The sequence below is a fragment of the Pelodiscus sinensis genome, chromosome 29 (assembly GCF_052426305.1).
Source record: "Pelodiscus sinensis isolate ZL-2025 chromosome 29, ASM5242630v1, whole genome shotgun sequence".
Lineage (NCBI taxonomy): Eukaryota > Metazoa > Chordata > Testudines > Trionychidae > Pelodiscus > Pelodiscus sinensis.
Window position 1 is genome coordinate 15,434,164 of NC_143080.1, and position 18,752 is coordinate 15,452,915.

At 61.4% G+C, this 18,752-nt stretch overlaps 1 protein-coding gene across 4 annotated transcripts; it reads right to left on the reverse strand.

Moving 5' to 3' along the window:
• Positions 1-826: 826 nt before the first annotated feature.
• TMEM98 (transmembrane protein 98) lies at positions 827-12,801 on the reverse strand. 4 transcript variants are annotated; one of them, XM_075911183.2, is made up of 8 exons: positions 12,359-12,801; positions 11,864-11,983; positions 6,826-7,024; positions 5,638-5,769; positions 3,734-3,767; positions 3,141-3,256; positions 2,149-2,208; positions 827-1,207 (listed from the first exon to the last, which is right to left on the reverse strand). In XM_075911183.2, exons 3-8 carry the CDS (start codon positions 6,954-6,956, stop codon positions 997-999), a joined length of 684 nt encoding a protein of 227 aa, XP_075767298.1. In that variant the 5' UTR covers positions 6,957-7,024; positions 11,864-11,983; positions 12,359-12,801; the 3' UTR covers positions 827-996. The 4 variants fall into 4 exon arrangements, with proteins under 4 accessions (XP_075767298.1, XP_075767297.1, XP_075767300.1 ...); XM_075911182.2 differs by lacking the exon at positions 11,864-11,983 and having other exon boundaries at positions 12,359-12,796; XM_075911185.2 differs by lacking the exons at positions 11,864-11,983; positions 12,359-12,801 and adding an exon at positions 12,156-12,305.
• Between the last annotated feature and the right edge of the window lie 5,951 nt (positions 12,802-18,752).

Below are 18,752 nucleotides of genomic sequence, written 5' to 3' on the forward strand. Positions count from 1 at the left end.
AGCTCACAGGGAACCCTGGGGGCACATCCCTGCCCTGTGCCCTCCCAACCAGGCCTCGTGTGGGCTGGAGGGACCCTGGGCAGCGCCTGGGTCTCGGCACGTCACGGCTCCCAGCCCTCTCTCGACTTCCCGCTGCGGACTGGCCTTCCCTCTCGAGCGCCCAGCGCTGCCGCTTTCGTTCCGGCGTCGGGTCCAGGCCTGGGCCTGTCTGCCTGGGGGCAGCACCCCGCTGGCCCCGCTCCCGAGGTGCCAGGTCCTGCTCAGCATTGCCCCAGCAGGGGGCAGGACGGTGCCACCACTGCTCCAGGCTAGCGGGTTGGCCTCCCGTGGGCTGTCCCAGTCTGAGTCGCAGGGGCCCGGATGCCTGCTCCCTCCCCCATCTCCACCGGTCCCCATGGCCTTAGCTGGGGCTGCCTGGCGGGGGGGAGGCTACTGGGCCAGCCCGACTCCCAGGGAACCCGCTGGTGCCAGGCAAGGGGTCTTCCTTGGACATCAGCTTTGCAGCGTCTTCCCAGCAGAGTGTCCACAGCAGCCAGGCCGCAACCAGTTTATTGAGCCTTGGGGGTGTTGAGAGGCAGGAGCTGCCTCAGGTCTCAGCCGGGGATCCCCCTAAGCTTTTCCACCAGGTGCAGATTCTTTTCCATTCATGTGCGGAATAATGTTCTGGGTACCGAAGCATGTGCATGTGCACCACCAGTAAACCCCCAAACCTGGCTGTGGGCGCCCTGCTATTCCGCTGGGTGGCATTTAAATCTCTCCTGAGCGGCTGCCCAAGCGCCAGCAGACCGGGAACCCAGGGCTCAGCTAAGGAAATCCTGCCACGCCCTGCTTTCTGGTGGGGGTTTTATTGATCAGCGCCCCTGTCCCGCGCGCCGGGCGCTGCAACCCAACTACAAAGCAGCAGGGACACTACGCGCTGGGCTTGGCGCAGGCACGGGAGTCTCGGGAGTCCCGAGAATGCGGGCACCAGCTTGGCCCGGGTGGGCGGCACCGCCATCAGATAGCAGACTGCTCCTGCTGGAGGCTTTCTGCACCGCCTGCAATGCTCCTCTCGGGCTCGCTGGCCAGCGCGGCCTCGCGCAGCACGGCCAGGTGCTCCTCGGCGGCCGACAGCGACTGGTCGATCCAGGCCATGCCGCTGGTCAGGTGGCAGGCGTTCCTGGTCACCAGGACGAGGTGGCTGACTGACAGCAGCAGGGCTGTGGTCCTGCAAGGAGACCGGGCACCATTACTGCCGCTCGCGGACGACTGGCCTGCAGGGTTTCTGTCTGCTGCGGCCTCCCCTGGGAGATATGCTAAGGGGGGGCGGGGCGTGCCAAAATGGGGCACCGCTCACCAGTAGCTTTATGAAGCTCAGCAGGAGGCACTGTGGCCTAGTGGGTAGCGCAGTGGACTGGGACTCAAGCCCTGACTTTGGGCAAGTCACTGGCCTGCTCTGTACCCCAGACGCTGCGTTCAGAGGGGGGTCAGAGGGAGCCCTGGGGCTCTGTGGCCTTTGCTCGCTAGCGCGGGGAGCTCCCGGCTCTGCTAAGCAGCGCGCTGTGGGTTTCACTAACTCGGCGCCCGCACGGCCCGGCTCTGGCCTGGAGCCCTTCCCGCCTGCCAGGCTGGTCTCCTGCTCTCCGGCGAGAGCTGGGGGCACCAGGCGGGTGCAAAGGGGAGGCTGCCGAGCGGCGCAGCGTGAAGCGGGGCAGGTGGGGGCCTGGGGCTGAGAGGCTGGTTCTCTATGGTTCTAGGATTCTCTGTCAGCCCACAGCCTGGCTGTGCCGTGCTCCGCGGGGAGCCGTGGGAAGGGGAAGGCGCGGCCCCTGGCACAGAGGCAGTGGCTGCTCCAGCAGGCTGGGAAGGACGCGTGTGCCGGGGCAAGGCGCAAACTCCCACCATACGGGGTCTGTCCGCCACGCGAGAGGGGCACCTGTCACGGCAGGTGTCTAAATCCCCCAATCAGGCTCCACGGGGATTCCCTGCCCACTGCTCCCGGCAGTGAGGACCCAGGGAAGTCCTGCCTCGCCTGCCGAGAAAGGGACTTGAGCAGGAATCAGCCACCTTCCAGGGCTGGGCCTTCCCCACTGGGCCACGGGCCTGCCTGCCGGGAGCCCCACAGACGCTGCTCCCTGGCACCAAAGCGTTTACCGGCCCAGGGCTTACCGGGCATCCAGAAGCTTGGGGTCCAGAGGAGGGTACATGGACCTCACAACATCATCCACCCTAGGGGAAAAGCGAGAGAGCTTGGCTCATAGCACGTGTCTTGGCTAGCACGTTGCACGTGCCGTGGCTGCAGTTTGCACGTGCCATGGCTAGCACATTGCATGTGCCGTGGCTGCAGTTTGCACGTGCCATGGCTAGCACGTTGCACGTGTCTTGGCTGCAGTTTGCACGTGCCATGGCTAGCACGTTGCACGTGTCTTGGCTGCAGTTTGCACGTGCCATGGCTAGCACATTGCACGTGTCTTGGCTGCAGGTTGCACGTGCCGTGGCTGCAGCTTGCACGTGCCATGGCTAGCACATTGCACGTGTCTTGGCTGCAGTTTGCACGTGCCATGGCTAGCACATTACACGTGCCGTGGCTGCAGTTTGCACGTGCCATGGCTAGCACATTGCATGTGCCATGGCTGCAGTTTGCATGTGCCGTGGCTGCAGTTTGCACGTGCCGTGGCTGCAGTTTGCACGTGCCATGGCCGGCATGTTTCAGAGCCCAGCGTCTCTCCATGTGGGAGGGCAGTGTGGGCTGCAGGTGTGCCCGCCAGGGAGCTGATTTCCATGAGCCCCACTCCCGTTTGGCAACGCCCGGGGCAGTGCCCACATCGCCAGGGCGCCTTTTGCCCAGCAGTCCCCATTGAGAGCCAAGGGTGGCAACTGCCAAAGTGCCCAAGTGATTTAGGAGCACAAGGCCCATGGGAGCAGTGGGAGCTTGGCCCTTAGACACACGACAGTCCCCAGCCGGGCAGGCGCTTCCCTCGGTGCCCAAGTGGCTCCTGTGAGACTCTGGCCCCAGTGGCCCCAAGACCAGCCAGCAAGGAAGAAGCCGCTTCCCAGAGCTCGGAGCTGGGCTGGGCACGGCGTGACGCCTGCGCACTCGGGGGCTCTGCAGGCGCCGGGCTCCCAGGAGCAGCCTTCGGAAGGGGCCGCGGCCTCCTCACCTGGGGCTGATGCGCTTTGCCACCACCATGACGTCGCTCAGGCTGGCGGGGGACTTCGTCCGGGCCCCGGAGCCCATTGTCAGCGCCACCAGCTTCTCCGTCAGCATGTGGCAGATCTGCTCAGGGAGGGGAGGGCTGGGCTGAGGCCAGCGAGAGCGGGGGGGGGGGGCTGCTCGGGGGGCCCAGGGGCTTCGTCCTCAGCAGGGAGCCCACCCCAGGATGGGCCTTGGGGAGGGGAGACTTGAGTCCCTGCTCCCCACCAGGCGGAGGGGGCCTGCGCCCTGGGGTCGCTGCATCCCCGGAGCGTGCTGACCAGCGGGCATTGGGCACGGGGACCGTGCTGGCTGAGCGGCCGCCAGGGGCCCTGGGAGATTCCCCCCTACCATGCCGATTTCCCTGCCAGCAGCCCTGGGCCACACCGGGGAGAGGGGGGCAGAGTGCGTGCGGGGGGGAGGCAGAGTGCGTGTGTGTGGGGGGAGGCAGTGTGTGTGGGGGGAGGCAGTGTGCGTGCGGGGGGGGCAGAGTGCGCACGGGGGGGCAGAGTGCGTGTGTGTGGGGGGGGCAGTCTGCAGGGGCTTTCTAGGGGGGCTTACCTTGAGAATGGCGATGCAGTGAGAGACCAGGCCCCTGCAGAGAGAGAGAACCCCATTGGCTGGGCCAGGCGTCTGTCTCGTTACGGGCTGCAGCAGAGCAGAACCACGGCAGGCCTGGTGCACGTTGTTACACGACCAGGCCCTCGTGCTCCGCCTGCCCGATGGGGTCTCACCGACAACCCAGCTCAACCCCCGCGCGGCCGGGCAGTGAGAGAAATGCCCGCCAGAGAGGGGGCTGCGTGGCCAGGTGACACGGATGCGTGACCGGGCTGTGAAAGAAACGCCCACCAAAGACAGGGCTGTGTTGCCGGGCGACGGCTACGTGGCTGGGTGGTATGAGAAACGCCCAACAGCGAGGCGGCTGCATGGCCGGATTGTCTGAGGAACACCCGCCAGAGAGGCGGCTGCGTGGCCAGACGCTGTGAGAAACACCCAACAGAGGCGGCTGCGTGGCCAGACGCTGTGAGAAACGCCCAACAGAGGCGGCTGCGTGGCCAGACGCTGTGAGAAACACCCAACAGAGGCGGCTGCGTGGCCAGACACTGTGAGAAACGCCCAACAGAGGCGGCTGCGTGGCCAGACGCTGTGAGAAACACCCAACAGAGGCGGCTGCGTGGCCAGACGCTGTGAGAAACACCCAACAGAGGCAGCTGCGTGGCCAGATGCTGTGAGAAACACCCAACAGAGGTGGCTGCGTGGCCAGACGCTGTGAGAAACACCCAACAGAGGCGGCTGCGTGGCCAGACGCTGTGAGAAACACCCAACAGAGGTGGCTGCGTGGCCAGACACTGTGGGTGTGTCTAGACTACATGCCTCCTTCGACGGAGGCATGTAGATTAGCCAGATCGGAAGAGGGAAATGAAGCCGCGATTAAAATAATCGCGGCTTCATTTAAATTTAAATGGCTGCCCCGATCTGCCGATCAGCTGTTTGTCGGCAGATCGGGGGAGTCTGGACGCGATGCCCCGACAAAGAAGCCTTTCTTCATCGACACAGGTAAACCTGGTTTCACGAGGCTTACCTGTGTCGATGAAGAAAGGCTTCTTTGTCGGGGCATCGCGTCCAGACTCCCCCGATCTGCCGACAAACAGCTGATCGGCAGATCGGGGCAGCCATTTAAATTTAAATGAAGCCGCGATTATTTTAATCGCGGCTTCATTTCCCTCTTCCGATCTGGCTAATCTACATGCCTCCGTCGAAGGAGGCATGTAGTCTAGACACACCCTGTGAGAAACGCCCACCAGAGGTGGCTGCGTGGCCAGACGCTGTGAGAAACGCCCACCAGAGAGGCGGCTGCGTGGCCAGACGCTGTGAGAAACGCCCAACAGAGGTGGCTGCGTGGCCAGACGCTGTGAGAAACGCCCAACAGAGGCGGCTGCGTGGCCAGACGCTGTGAGAAACGCCCAACAGAGGTGGCTGCGTGGCCAGACACTGTGAGAAACGCCCAACAGAGGCGGCTGCGTGGCCAGACGCTGTGAGAAACGCCCAACAGAGGTGGCTGCGTGGCCAGACACTGTGAGAAACGCCCACCAGAGAGGCGGCTGCGTGGCCAGACGCTGTGAGAAACGCCCAACAGAGGTGGCTGCGTGGCCAGACGCTGTGAGAAACGCCCACCAGAGAGGCGGCTGCGTGGCCAGACGCTGTGAGAAACGCCCACCAGAGAGGCGGCTGCGTGGCCAGACACTGTGAGAAACGCCCACCAGAGAGGCGGCTGCGTGGCCAGACGCTGTGAGAAACGCCCAACAGAGAGGCTGCTGCATGGCCGGGCTGTGCTGCTGGCTGCCACGGGGCGGTGGTTTTGCTCTAAGGCCAGGCTCTGGCCCGGGGGCAGGCAGCCACCCCGGAGCCAAGGTCGCAACCAGGCAGAGCTCAGACCTCACAAGAGGCAGCTTTGAAATGCTTACGAAGCATCTTCGACCCAGTCTTCGTTCTCCAGAATGGCCTCGATATGAGGGTTTGTGATCACCACGTCGTCCAGCTCCAGCTCCGAGGGCTCCGACTGTGTCTCCATCGCCCCGATCAGGTCAACAATCGGCCTGGAACAACCAGGAATGGGGTGTTCAGCAACGTGCGTGCGTGTGTGTGTTTGTGTGCGTGCGTGTGTGTGCGTGTGTGTGTGCGTGTGTGTGCGTGTGTGTGTGCGTGTGTGTGTGTGTGTGAGTGAGAGAGAGCAATAACCAAGGGCCCCCAGAGGCCAGAATTACAAAGGACTTCAGGCACCTAAAGGTGCAGGCAGGCACCTGGGGCGGTGCCCAAACCCCTTGGGTTTCAGTACAAAGAAGCTCCAAGGTGCCCAGGGGATTTTGAAACCGCTGCTTGGGGTACCGGGACCTGCCTGGGGGACCTAGAGGCCTAGACGCTCAGCGCCCAACGGGAGCCTGGCCGCATGGCGGGTGCAGGCTCCACGTCGTTTCTTTGCTCTGCACTTTGGAGCCAGAGCCCCCCCGTCAGCCTGCGAGGGGGCTGCCCCCGAGGGGTCCCGCTGGGCATGCAGCTCGCTGCCCGGGGAAGCAATGTCCCACGGCCGCTCCCCGGGGCCTGCGTTCTGAGGGAAAGTCTCTCGTGGGCCGACGGACCCGCCTGGACTTCCTGTTCCGTTACCCCGGGGATCCCCCCGGACGAGCTAAGGGACTGGGCGTCTCAGCGGCTGCACAGGCCGGATGGGCGGGGGGCCAGATCGGATCTGCAGCCGTGCCCGCCGGGGGCGCTCGCCCTCCCAAGCTAGGGCCTCCCCGGACCCAGGCAGCGTGCCGTGACTGCCCCGGAGCGCGCGCTCGGCTCTCTCCCCCTGCACCCTGCTGCGGAGGAGAGCGGAGGCTCCCGGGTGCGCGAGGGAGCTGGGGCTCCGCGCTGAGTGGGGCAGCAAGGCAGCCTATGGGCACAAGGCCACCCTCCCGCTTGGGTCTCTGGCCACTGCTGTGTCAGTCACCAGCCCCTCCCCAGGCCCCGCAGGGGTGGCAGGGGCTCCGCCTGGCCGCCGTGGAGCTGGGCAGACAGGCCCAGCAGGGCCCGTCCCTGGTGCGTCGAGAGCTGCCTGGTGGCTCCGAAATCCGCCCGCCCCCTTGCTCCCTCCCAGCCGCCGGGGCGCTCACTTGGTGTCATAATGGCGCAGCAGATCCTTGGGCCGGCAGTAGCGCTGCCTGCAGACCACCACCAGCGCCACGAAGGACGCCAGGAAGATGGTGGCCAGCACACCGATGGCCACGATCACCACGGTCTCCATGGCTGCCGAGCTGCCTCCGGGTGCGCTCAGGGGCGCAGCTCCATCCCCTGCGGCCCGAGAGGCTGGACCTGGAACAGAGCGGGGCAGCGTGGATGCAGAGCCAGGAGCAGCGCTGCCCCGGGGGGCTGGACCTGGAACAGAGCGGGGCAGCGTGGATGCAGAGCCAGGAGCAGCGCTGCCCCGGGGGGCTGGACCTGGAACAGAGCGGGGCAGCGTGGATGCAGGGCCAGGAGCAGCGCTGCCCCGGGCGGCTGGACCTGGAACAGAGCGGGGCAGCGTGGATGCAGAGCCAGGAGCAGCGCTGCCCCGGGGGGCTGGGAAGCTGAAGGAGCAAATGTCTCCTCCGAGAAACCGGACACCCCTCCCCCGTGGCACAAGTGCTTCCCGACACTCCCCCGTTTGCAACGGCCAAATGGGACCCGGCTCCGCGCTCCACAGGGTCCCTCCAAAGAGGCAGGGCCAAGGCACAGGGGGATTCGTGCCTAATTTGCCGGTTTCTTTTCAAGGGTTCAAAATTCCAACCTTCATAGGAACGTCACACGTGGAACCGTGTCCGGTGGCTCGAAGCAGGCTCTGGAACCCAGCTCACCTGCAATCTGCCCAGCGTGTTCTCCCTCTGGCAGGGCTCCGGGGTTGTCACCATGTGCCCCCCCGCTGCCGCGTGCCCCCCCCCGGGGCAATTGAAAGCTGCAGGGCAGTGGGGCTAGAGCGGCTTCCGGCTGCTAGCTCCGCGCTGCTGCCCGCAGGGCCCTGTGGCCCGGGGAGGCCTGTGCAGAGCTACCCTGTCCACAGGGGTGAGCCGGGAGCCTGTGAAACTGGCTGCTGAGCCGTGATGCCAACGCCCCTGATCTGGGCACCGGGGCCTTTCATTTTCCTAAATATCCCCAGGCTCCTTATTAGAATCGCGCCAGATCTGGACCCTTCCCTGCCTGAGGCCCCTGCGCCCCTCTCAGCTGGGCAGTCCAGACTCGCTGGGTGCTCTCTTTCGAAAAAGCGGATTTTTCTTTCGAAAGATCCGCCTGCAGTCTAGACATAGCCCTAGAGAGCTGAACACACTTTAGAACAACGCCTGGTCCCGCAGCACCTTAGAGACTCACAAGGGGGGGGGCTGGGCGTTCGGATGACTGGAGCCAGGGGCCCAGGGGACAGGCCAGTAGCAGAGAGGGGATGGGGAGGCAGAGAAGGAGAAAATCTAGTGGGAGTGTCCGTGCTGCATGCGGCTGCGCGTGGGCTGAGTGCCCGGCGCTTGGCTTTCCATGGCTTTGGGCTGGGGGCTGTCCTGGCCCATCTTTGTTCAGTCCCGCTTCCAGGTGTCAGATTTGTAAGTGAAACCAAGTTCTGCAGCGTCTCTCTCCAGCTGGTTTGGAAATTGCCTCAATTGTCACCCCCAGAGCCCGCAGGGGCGCCCGGGCAAGTGAAAACGCCCCCAGCAGGCTTCTTGTGTCACCATTTCGAGTATCCGGTCCGTGTCTGGGAATCCCCTTGCCGCAGTGTCCGTGGCCGAGGGGCCGGCAGAGATCACGCTGGTGGACGTCACCAGGGATATGGGCCGAACGGGACGCAGGCTGGGGGGTGGCAAATCCCACATCATTAGTTAGCCAGCTAAACATGAGCTTACCAACCAAAAGGGGGTAGGCGGGGGGGGGGGGGGCTCAGGAGGAGAGATGAGGCCGGAGGTGGCAGACCCTGGCCAGGCCTGGCTGCCAAGCTCACCTGCTATTGACACCGGCCTATGGAGTCGCCAGGCAGTCGGCCCCGTTGGGTGCTCGGTTCAAGCGTGTCATTTCGGGGGCCTGACTCAGGGTTTGTGAACACTCGGGGAGCTGCCCCCCGGTCCTGGCTGGGCCCCGCTCCCTGGCCTGTCTGCCTGCCCCAGTCCACTTGCCCCCGGCCGCAGCCCTGCCCAGCTATCCCCGACTCCCAGAGCAAGCGCCTGCGGCCGCCTGCAACATCTCTTCCAGAAATCTCCGCACCTGCCTGGGGAGGATCCCAGAGCCCTTGGCCAGGCAGCTGGGCTCAGGGTTACTGGGTCTTCATTGTCTCTGCCTGGCTCCCCCCAGCCTCCCCACAGCGGGGCCTGCCCCAGGGGCCCCGGGAGCCGGACCCTGCCCGTGCTGGGGCCCTGCCATCCAGGCGGCTCCCTGGCCTGGCACAGCCCCAGCTCCTGGGAGCCCTGGGCAGGGGCCAGGCACAAAGCACACGGAGCTCTTTACTGCTGGGCCTGGGGCTGCCAGGCGTCCGGTATTTGCACCGTCTGGACACATGCAACGTGCAATGTCGGTATTTTCTGAATTCCCGGCGGGGCGGGGCTGGGGGAGCGACTGGGAGGCGGGGCCACGATTGGCGCTGGGAGCCTGTGGTCACGTGCAAAAGCCGGGACGGGGCCTGGGACTCCCAGCTACTCTGCCTCCCCCCCTCCGGCTTCTACTAGCAACTCAAGGGAGTGCCTGCCGGGGGCTTCCCACCCCCCTTCCTCTGGCCCCTCCTCCTCCCGTCCAGCCCTGTGGCCCCCGACCCTCCCCAGCTCTGCTTCCCGGCTCCCCTTCCTCCCAGCCCCCTCCTCCCCCGTTCCTCCTCGGACTCCCCTCGCCAGCTCTGCTTCCTGCCCCACTTCCCTCCCAGCCGGTCCCCCCACCCCACCCCACCCCACCCCACCCCACCCCACCCATGATCAAGTGTGTCTGGTTTTTTGGTGGGGTCTACCTGGTAACCCTGTTTGGGCCTGACTTGGCCAGCGGGGAGGGGACAGCACCGGCTGTTCAGAGGGACCGAAAGATGCTGGGGGCGGGGAGGGGGATACAGCCCGGGGCAGAGCCCTGCTTGCTCTTCGAACAGACTCCTCTTCGGTGTCACACAGAGACCCGGCCAGGCCAGGGACCGGCAGTGCCCAGACCCGGCCAGGCCCAGGGACCGGCAGTGCCCAGATCCGGCCAGGCCAGGGACCGGCAGTGCCCAGACCCGGCCAGGCCAGGGACCGGCAGTGCCCAGACCCGGCCAGGCCAGGGACCGGCAGTGCCCAGATCCGGCCAGGCCAGGGACCGGCAGTGCCCAGACCCGGCCAGGCCAGGGACCGGCAGTGCCCAGACCCGGCCAGGCCAGGGACCGGCAGTGCCCAGACCCGGCCAGGCCCAGGGACCGGCAGTGCCCAGATCCGGCCAGGCCAGGGACCGGCAGTGCCCAGACCCGGCCAGGCCAGGGACCGGCAGTGCCCAGACCCGGCCAGGCCAGGGACCGGCAGTGCCCAGATCCGGCCAGGCCAGGGACCGGCAGTGCCCAGACCCGGCCAGGCCAGGGACCGGCAGTGCCCAGACCCGGCCAGGCCCAGGGACCGGCAGTGCCCAGACCCGGCCAGGCATAGGGACCGGCAGTGCCCAGATCCGGCCAGGCCAGGGACCGGCAGTGCCCAGACCCGGCCAGGCGTAGGGACCGGCAGTGCCCAGACCCGGCCAGGCGTAGGGACCGGCAGTGCCCAGACCCGGCCAGGCCCAGGGACCGGCAGTGCCCAGATCCGGCCAGGCCAGGGACCGGCAGTGCCCAGACCCGGCCAGGCCAGGGACCGGCAGTGCCCAGACCCGGCCAGGCCCAGGGACCGGCAGTGCCCAGACCCGGCCAGGCCAGGGACCGGCAGTGCCCAGACCCGGCCAGGCCAGGGACCGGCAGTGCCCAGACCCGGCCAGGCGTAGGGACCGGCAGTGCCCAGACCCGGCCAGGCCAGGGACCGGCAGTGCCCAGACCCGGCCAGGCGTAGGGACCGGCAGTGCCCAGACCCGGCCAGGCCAGGGACCGGCAGTGCCCAGACCCGGCCAGGCCAGGGACCGGCAGTGCCCAGACCCGGCCAGGCCAGGGACCGGCAGGAGGCCCGAGTCCTGGCAGTGCCCCAGCTGGCTGAGCGGTAAAGGCCTGGGAATAAAGAGGCTATTCAGCTGGCAAGCTAAGCCGGGGCCTGCGTGGAAAGGCGCTTACCCCTGCGTGCGGGCCAGCGGCCTCTGGAAATCTGGGCTCCTCCAGTGGGCGGCTGAGGTTAGTCCCGTCGCCCTTCCCAGTTGGCCTAGTTGGCTCCTAATTCTGTCCCCAGCGGGGCTCCGGCCTCGGCTGAGATTCCTGCCTCGCAGGCAGAGGCTGCCCGGAGGAACCTGCCCCCTTAGCCATGGAACGGTCACGGCTGAGGGCGTCGTGGGGCCTGGACGTACCTCGCCCACTGGCCCGTGCTCTCCTGTTCACGGCCCAGCGGCAGGCCGTGGAGATCCGCTCTCTGCAGCTCGCGTCCGCGGATGGCTGGGTGCGGCTGTGGCTCCTCATTGTCTCTGCAGCGAGGGTCCCCTACCTGGCCTGGCCCGGCCCCCTCCTGACTTTGGGGCCAAGGCAGGGCGGCTCCGCCCTACGGGTGCCTCGCTGCAGCCTTCCATGGTCTAGTTTCACTTTTGGAACCATGTTTCGTGTCTGGCGGCCTGGAGAAATCAGGGCAAACGCTGCGGGGACCCCGGCGGCTCATTTCAGGCCCCATCCTGCCAGCCCCGTGGGAATGAAATGACCAGGCCGGTTTTCCCAGGATTCGGCCCACCGCTGGGAAATTGCACACAGACTCCCTCCAGACTGCGACGGGAGCCCGAGGGAGCAGCCGTCGCGCTGGTGTTTTCCTGTAGCCCGTCTAGCTCTAAACACACAGACCCTCAGCTGGCGGAGTGACTGGGCGTCCTCGGTACAACTGGGCTGGTCTGCAGGAGACCCGGCCTGCCAAGAGACCCCGCTCAGCACCTTGTGAAAGGGGCATCGCCGGCATTAACCGCGTCCTCTCCCTTCCACTCCCTGGAATTATTGGAGAGACCCCCCAGCACATACGCACCAGCAAACACCGAGCATCACCATCCGCAACACAAGCAAGTGCCCCCGTGGCACCTTAGACTCACCAAACCCGGCAGAATCCTGAGCTTCCGTGGGCAAAGCCACCTCGGCCGGTGATCCGCGGGGGCCGAACAGAAACCGAGAGAGAGATCAGCGGAGCCCTTCCTGCACCCTTGTGCTAGAGCCTGGAGGGGAAGGGGAGAGCAGCCAGGCCTGGGAGGGGTTGTATCACTTCTTGCTAAGGAATTTAGATTTCCTGATGGCTTTGCTAACGACTCCCAGGAGGGAAAAGAGCAGGCCCCAGAGGGCAGCCCCCGCCCCCGGAATGCCTGAGTTCTTTAATAGGATTAATGATACCTTTGAATGCCTCTTTCTGCTCCCAGACAGCCCAGGGCAGAGCCGGCAGGGCCCCAGGCCCTAGGCCCGCCACTTCGTGTGCTCAACAGGGCTTTTCAAACCAAAGCTAAAGTTGCAGGAAAGTTCCTTAATCGAGTTCTCTCCTTCGCAAGCCCGGCTGGAGCCTGGTCTTGCCAGAGCGGCGCAGCTCAGGGATCACTTACCAGCCCGATCCTCCCCCTTTGGAGCGAGCCGGAGGCAGCCTGGGTCCGGAGCATGGGCAGGTACCCGGAAATCCTTTGTGTTGGACGCAAGGGTCCCGCTTGCCAGCGCTGGTTACACACGGCGCTTTGCCTGCAGCCAAGATGGACTCTCCCAGGCACTGCTGCCTGCTCCCTTGGCCTCAGCGTGCGCTCCGGCGGGCGTGCATTCCTGGCGGCGCTTGTGAGCGCTAGGAGTGAAACTGAACAGGCTCGGACCTGACGGGGGGCTGGCTCGGCCGGGGGCTGCGCACTCTCTCCTGCTGCTCAGGCATCGCAGGGGCCTCTCCCCAGACACAACCCAGCAGACGCCCTGCTGGCCAGCCCGGCAGGAACCTCCTACTCCAAACAACAGCAGTCACCTTTGAACCTCTGCACCGCGCTGGCTGGCTGGCCCCACTCGCACGGGAGCTGAGAGCTTCCCAGTGCGGCCCCCGCCCCTCCCGTGGGAGGAAAGGGCTCCGATCCTTAACGCCCCATGGGGGAACTGAGACCCAGCGACTGGTCCCAGGACTGGCGGGTCGTGCGTCGCACGCTCACACTGACCTCAAACCTTGCACGGGCACCATTAGCACCTCTAGTGACGTTCACTCCATTACAGCAAGGGGCTCGCCGGCATTTGGGAGGGAGGGTTTTAACCAGTATCCGAGGAGACACGTCTGCAGACCCAAAGCCACCCCCGCACCATATGACGCAGCTCTAGGGAAGGGCTGTGGCCGAGAAGCGGAGACTGACCCGAATAGCCGGAGACCACAAACCAGCCTGCAGGGGAAGGACTTTGTCCCAGGCCTGGCTCTGGTGCTTGAAAAGACAGGGAAGCTGGGAAGCGTGGCTGAACTCAGGCCTTTTCTCCTCCGTTCCAGCTGGCCATCGGTGAGCCCGGCCTGCGCCTCCTGGCAGCGCAATCCAGGAGTAGGGGTCCAGGAGTCCAGCGTCAAAGCCCGTAAGGCAGAGAACCTGACCTGCTGCTTTCATACATCCCAGAACCACTGTGAGGCCGGCCTGGGGCCGTGTGGCCGTTTCCAGCCGTAGCGCCGTTCAGCAGCACTGCACCGGAGCCTCCCTTGCCTCACGGGTCAGCTCGTGGACAGGCAGGAGAGCCCAGACTCACTGAGCGCTGATCCGACTCTTCCCTCCTTTCCACGCCCGCTGAAGCGGTTCTCGACACACCGCCGGAGCGCCGCTGGCAGTCCGTAGCACACAGGGCCATGCAGGTAGTCTATGTAGTGTGTGGATCTGCCCACTTAACACACACGAAGCTGCATATGTGGCCCACTGCTTGGGAAAGAGGCTGGGAGCCACTGCTTGGGCGCGTGGGAGACAGATGCTGCTGAAGTCAGACATGTTTTAAATCAGCAGGTCCAGAGACATTTAAGAGAGTTTGAAAAGAGCCGGCCGAGGAGCTCTCTGGGCTAGAGAAGCCCCAGAAGACAGTTGTGCCAATTGTTAAAAAGGGGATGACATGGGGAGAAAAGGGGACGGGGGCTGCAGGCAGGGGAGCCCCAGAGGGAGTTTGACAGAGGGAGTCCTACACTGCTTAGGAAGACCCACAACACCTGCGCCAGCCCTGCCCCATCTCCCCCACCTGCGCCTGAAGCCAGACAGACCCCTGACCATGGGTGCCTCTACCCAGACCCTGGGGTGGTGTTGCAGGGACTGTGGCTGCAATTCCCACTCACTGAAATCCAGGCTGGGGGACCATCCAGGGTGCAAGGAGCCTGCTGGTGGAGTCTCTCAGGAAGCAGGTGGCAGAGCGACAGGGGGAGGTGGCTGGGCTGAGGAGCATCCGAACCCATGAGCAATTCCTGGAGTGTGTTCCTGTGCAGACAGGGAGGCTGAGGGAGCTGTCCCACTACGCAGGACTGCTGGGGAGGAGGCGACGGCTCGGGGGGGCACTGTCAGCTGGTCACGTCTGGCAGCGGGCCGTGCTCCGCCCTGCTCCCAACCCTCCCACCATGGCACGGGGGAACCTAGCGAGGAAGCTTTAAACTAGGTTTGATGGGAGCAGGTGAGCAAAGCCCACAGGTAAGTGGAGAACATGGAGACCTGGGAGATGGGGCAGAAACGGGAGGGAGCGTGGGCTGCAATAGCAGAGAGAAAGGAGGGACAAGGCAGAACTGGGAGGCAAGATCAGATCAGTACCTTAGATGCCTGAAATCTGGGAAGTGCTAATAAATAAATACAACTAGGACACGGTTGGCATCACCGAGACTTGGTGGGATAATACACACATTGGAATATTGGTATAGAAGGGAACAGCTTACACAGGAGGGACAGGCGGGGAGAAAAGGGAGGAGGGGTTGCCTTGTATATTAAAAATGTTCACACTTGGACTGAGGTGGAGATGGACACAGGAGACGGACGTTTTGAGAGTCTCTGGCTTAGGCTAGAAGGGGTTAAAACAAGGTGATGTCAAGCTAGGGGTCTATTACTGGCCACCTACCCGGGCGGAAGAGGTGGATGAGGCTTTTTTTAAACAACTAACAAAATCATCCAAAGCGCAGGATTTGGTGGTGATGGGCGACTTCAACTATCCAGATATGTGTTGGGAAACTAACCCAGCGGGGCACAGACTATCCAATAAGTTCTTGGACTGCATTGGAGACAACTTTTTATTTCAGAAGGTTGAAAAACCTACTGGGGGGAAGCTGTTCTAGCTTTGATTTTAACAAATAGGGAGGAACTGGTTGAGAATTTGAAAGTGGAAGGCAGTTTTGGGTGAAAGTGATCATGAAATCACAGAGTTCATGATTCTAAGGAAGGGTAGAAAGGAGAACAGCAAAATAGAGACAAAGGATTTCAGGAAGGCAGATTTTGGTAAGCTCAGAGAGCTGGTAGGTAAGGTCCCATGGGAAGCAAGACTGAGGGGAAAAACAATTGAAGAGAGTTGGTAGTTTTTCAAAGGGACATTGTTAAAGGCCCAAAAGCAAGCTATTCAGCTGCATAGGAAAGACAGAAAGTAGAGTCTGGCAAAAGACCACCTTGGCTTAACCACGAGATCTTGCATGATCTAAAAATCAAAAAGGAGTCATATAAAAATGGAAACTAGGACAAATGACAAAGGATGAATATAGGCAAACAATACAGGAATGCAGGGGCAAGATTAGAAAGGCAAAGGCACAAAACGAGCTCAAACTAGCTACAGGCATAAAGGGAAACAAGAAGACATTCTATAAATATATTAGAACCAAGGACAGGGTAGGTCCACTGCTCAGTGAGGAGGGAGAAACAGTAACAGGACACTTGGAAATGGCAGAGATGCTCAATGACGTCTTTGTTTCAGTCTTCACCGAGAAGTCTGAAGGAATGCCTAACATAGTGAATGCTAGTGGGAAGGGGGGAGGTTTAGAAGATAAAATAAAAAAAGAACAAGTTAAAAATCACTTAGAAAAGTTAGATGTCTGCAAGTCACCAGGGCCTGATGAAATGCATCCTAGGATACTCAAGGAGCTGATAGAGGAGGTATCTGAGCCTCTAGCTAGCATCTTTGGAAAGTCATGGAAGACAGTAGAGATTCCAGAAGACTGGAAAAGGGCAAATCTAGTGCCCATCTATAAAAAGGGAAATAAGAACAACCCAGGAAACTACAGACCAGTTAGTTTAACTTCTGTGCCAGGAGAGATAATGGAGCAAGTAACTGAGGAAATCATCTGCAAACACTTGGACGGTGGCCAGGTGATAGGGAACAGCCAGCATGGATTTGTAAAGAACAAATCATGTCAAAACAATCTGATAGCTTTCTGTGATAGGATAACGAGTCTTGTGGAGAAGGGAGAAGCGGTGGAGATGGTAAACCTAGACTTAGTAAGGCATTTGATACAGTCTTGCATGATCTTCTTATCAATAAACTAGGCAAATACAACTTAGATGAGGCTACTATAAGGTGGGTGCGTAACTGGCTGGATAATTGCACTCAGAGAGTAGTTATTAATGATTCACAATCCTGCTGGAAGGGCATAACAAGTGGGGCTCCGCAGGGGTCAGTTTTGGGACCAATTCTGTTCAATATCTTCATCAACGATTTAGATATTGGCATAGAGAGTATGCTTAGTAAATTTGCAGATGATCCCAAGCTGGGAGGGGTTGCGACTGCTCTGGAGGAGAGGGTTATAATTCAAAATGATCTGGACAAATTGGAGAAATGGTCTGAGATACAAAGGATGAAGTTTAATAAGGACAAATGCAAAGTGCTCCACTTAGGAAGGAACAATGAATTTCACACATTCAGAATTGGAAGCGACTGTCTAGAAAGGATACTGCAGAAAGGGATCTAGGGGTTATAGAGGACCACAAGCTGAATATGAGTCAGCAGCGTGACCCTGTTGCAAAAAAAGCAAACATGATTCTGAGATGCATTAACAGGTCTGTTGTGAGCAAGACACGAGAAGTCATTCTTCCGCTCTACTCTGTGTAGGTTAGGCCTCAGTTGGAGGATTGTGTCCGGTTCTGGGCACCACATTTCAAGAAAGATGTGGAGACATTGGAGAAGGTCCAGAGAAGAGCAACAAGAATGATGAAAGGTCTAGAGAACATGAGCTATGAAGGAAGGCTGAAAGAATTGGGCTTGTTTAGTTTGGAAAGGAGCAGACTGAGAGAGGACATGATGGCAGTTTTCAAGTATCTAAATGGGTGTCACAAGGAGGAGGGTGAAAAATTGTCTCCTGGGCCTCTGAGGACAGGACAAGCAGCAATGGGCTTAAACTGCAGCCAGGGAGGTTGAGGTTGGACATTAGGAAAAAGTTCCTGCCTGTCAGGGGGGTGAAACACTGGAGTAAGTTGCCCAGGGAGGTTGTGGAATCTCCATCTCTGGAGATATTTAGGAGCAGGTTAGTAGGTTAGATAAATGTCTATCAGGGATGGTCCAGACCGTATTGGGTCCTGCCATAAGGGCAGGGGATTGGACTCGATGACTCTCGAGGTCCCTTCGGGTATGTCTAGACTACATGCCTTTGGCGCCAGAGGCATGTAAATTAGACGACCCGACATAGTCAATGAAGCCGGGATTTAAATATCCCCGGCTTCATTAAAATAAAAATGGCTGCCAGATATCAGTGCGGGCAATAACACAGAGTGGCTGCCAGGGATTGATAAAGAACCTCAGGAAGGAAATGTCGCCCATGCAAATCAGCCTGGGTTTATGGCAACTGCATCCTGCGTAACTAACTTGCATTTCTGATGAGATAAGTCTGGCAGCTGGCGGCAATAGCGCCGATGCGATCTACTCCGAGTTCAGCCGGCACGATCGAGTGATTGGAAACGACCCCGCTGCCAGAGCAGCGTTCTGTACGTTCAGACTGGCTGGCAGCTCGGTCTCCCGCCGCGCGTGCCGCCCACACGTGTGTGCTGCAAGGAGCCGCTCTTGGCCCGATGCTATTTAATGGTTTCACCTGGAGAAAACAAACTCACTGATAAAGTTTGCAGATGACACAAAACTGAGGGAATGGTAATACTGGAGACAATGGGAATAATCTCTGCAAACATCCCCTCGGTGCAGCAGCCGTCAAACAAGCCAACTCAATGCTAGGACTCGTTGAGAAAGGACTAGTGAACGAGCCAGAGAACGTCTTCTTGCCCTGGATAAACGCACGGACGCTGTGTACAGATGTGGGCGCCTCATCTCCACACACGTCTGTTGGCATTGGACAAGGTGCAGTGAAAGGCAACGCACACGATGAGGGGCATGGAACAGCTGCCCTGTGAGAAGAAATCAATTAGATTCATTTTTTCTGACTGGGGGTGATGTGCTAGACGTCTGCAAAATCAGGACTTGTGTGGAGAAAGTGTGAGGCGGGGGGGTCTGTGTTCGCTCGGTTTGCTTTGTTGTGCTGTGGGTGATTCCTACCGTCCTGTGCTGCTCTGTTGTAACCGCGCGTGCGTGTGCGTGTGCATGCATGCGTGTGCGTGCGCGTGTGTGTGTGTGCGTCCGTGTGTGCGTGTGTGTGTGTGCGTCCGTGCGTGTGTGTGTGTGTGTGCGTCCGTGTGTGCGTGTGTGTGTGTGCGTCCGTGTGTGCGTGTGTGTGTGTGTGCGTCCGTGTGTGTGTGTGTGTGCGCACGCCGGCAGTGCCCAGTGGGAGCAGGATCTTTGGGGGAGGACTCCTGAGGGGAGGCACATAGGGAATGGCCCGGGCCCGCCTGTCACCAGACCCCGGGGGGAGATGTAACCACTAGTACTCAGACAACACCTTGGACCCCAGGAAGCTGGACAAAGGAGGGGGAGGGGTTGCCTAGGGGCTGGGACCAGTTGCTGGGGGGGGTGAGTTAGTTTTTCAGCTGGCTTAGGGAGGGGGAGTCTAGCTGGCCTGGGAGGCAGGACCCTGGCTCTGGGCCCCCCCATCCCCAAGATGGACTGCTCTCGGTT

Coding starts and splice junctions, on each gene's coding strand:
- TMEM98 (XM_075911183.2), bottom strand. CDS start 6,956: ATGGAGACCGTGGTGATCGTGGCCATCGGTGTGCTGGCCACCATCTTC. Junction 2,209..3,140: donor GCAAAGCGCATCAGCCCCAG/GTGAGGAGGCCG, acceptor CTTTTCCCCTAG/GGTGGATGATGTTGTGAGGT. Junction 1,208..2,148: donor CCCAAGCTTCTGGATGCCCG/GTAAGCCCTGGG, acceptor GTCTCCTTGCAG/GACCACAGCCCTGCTGCTGT.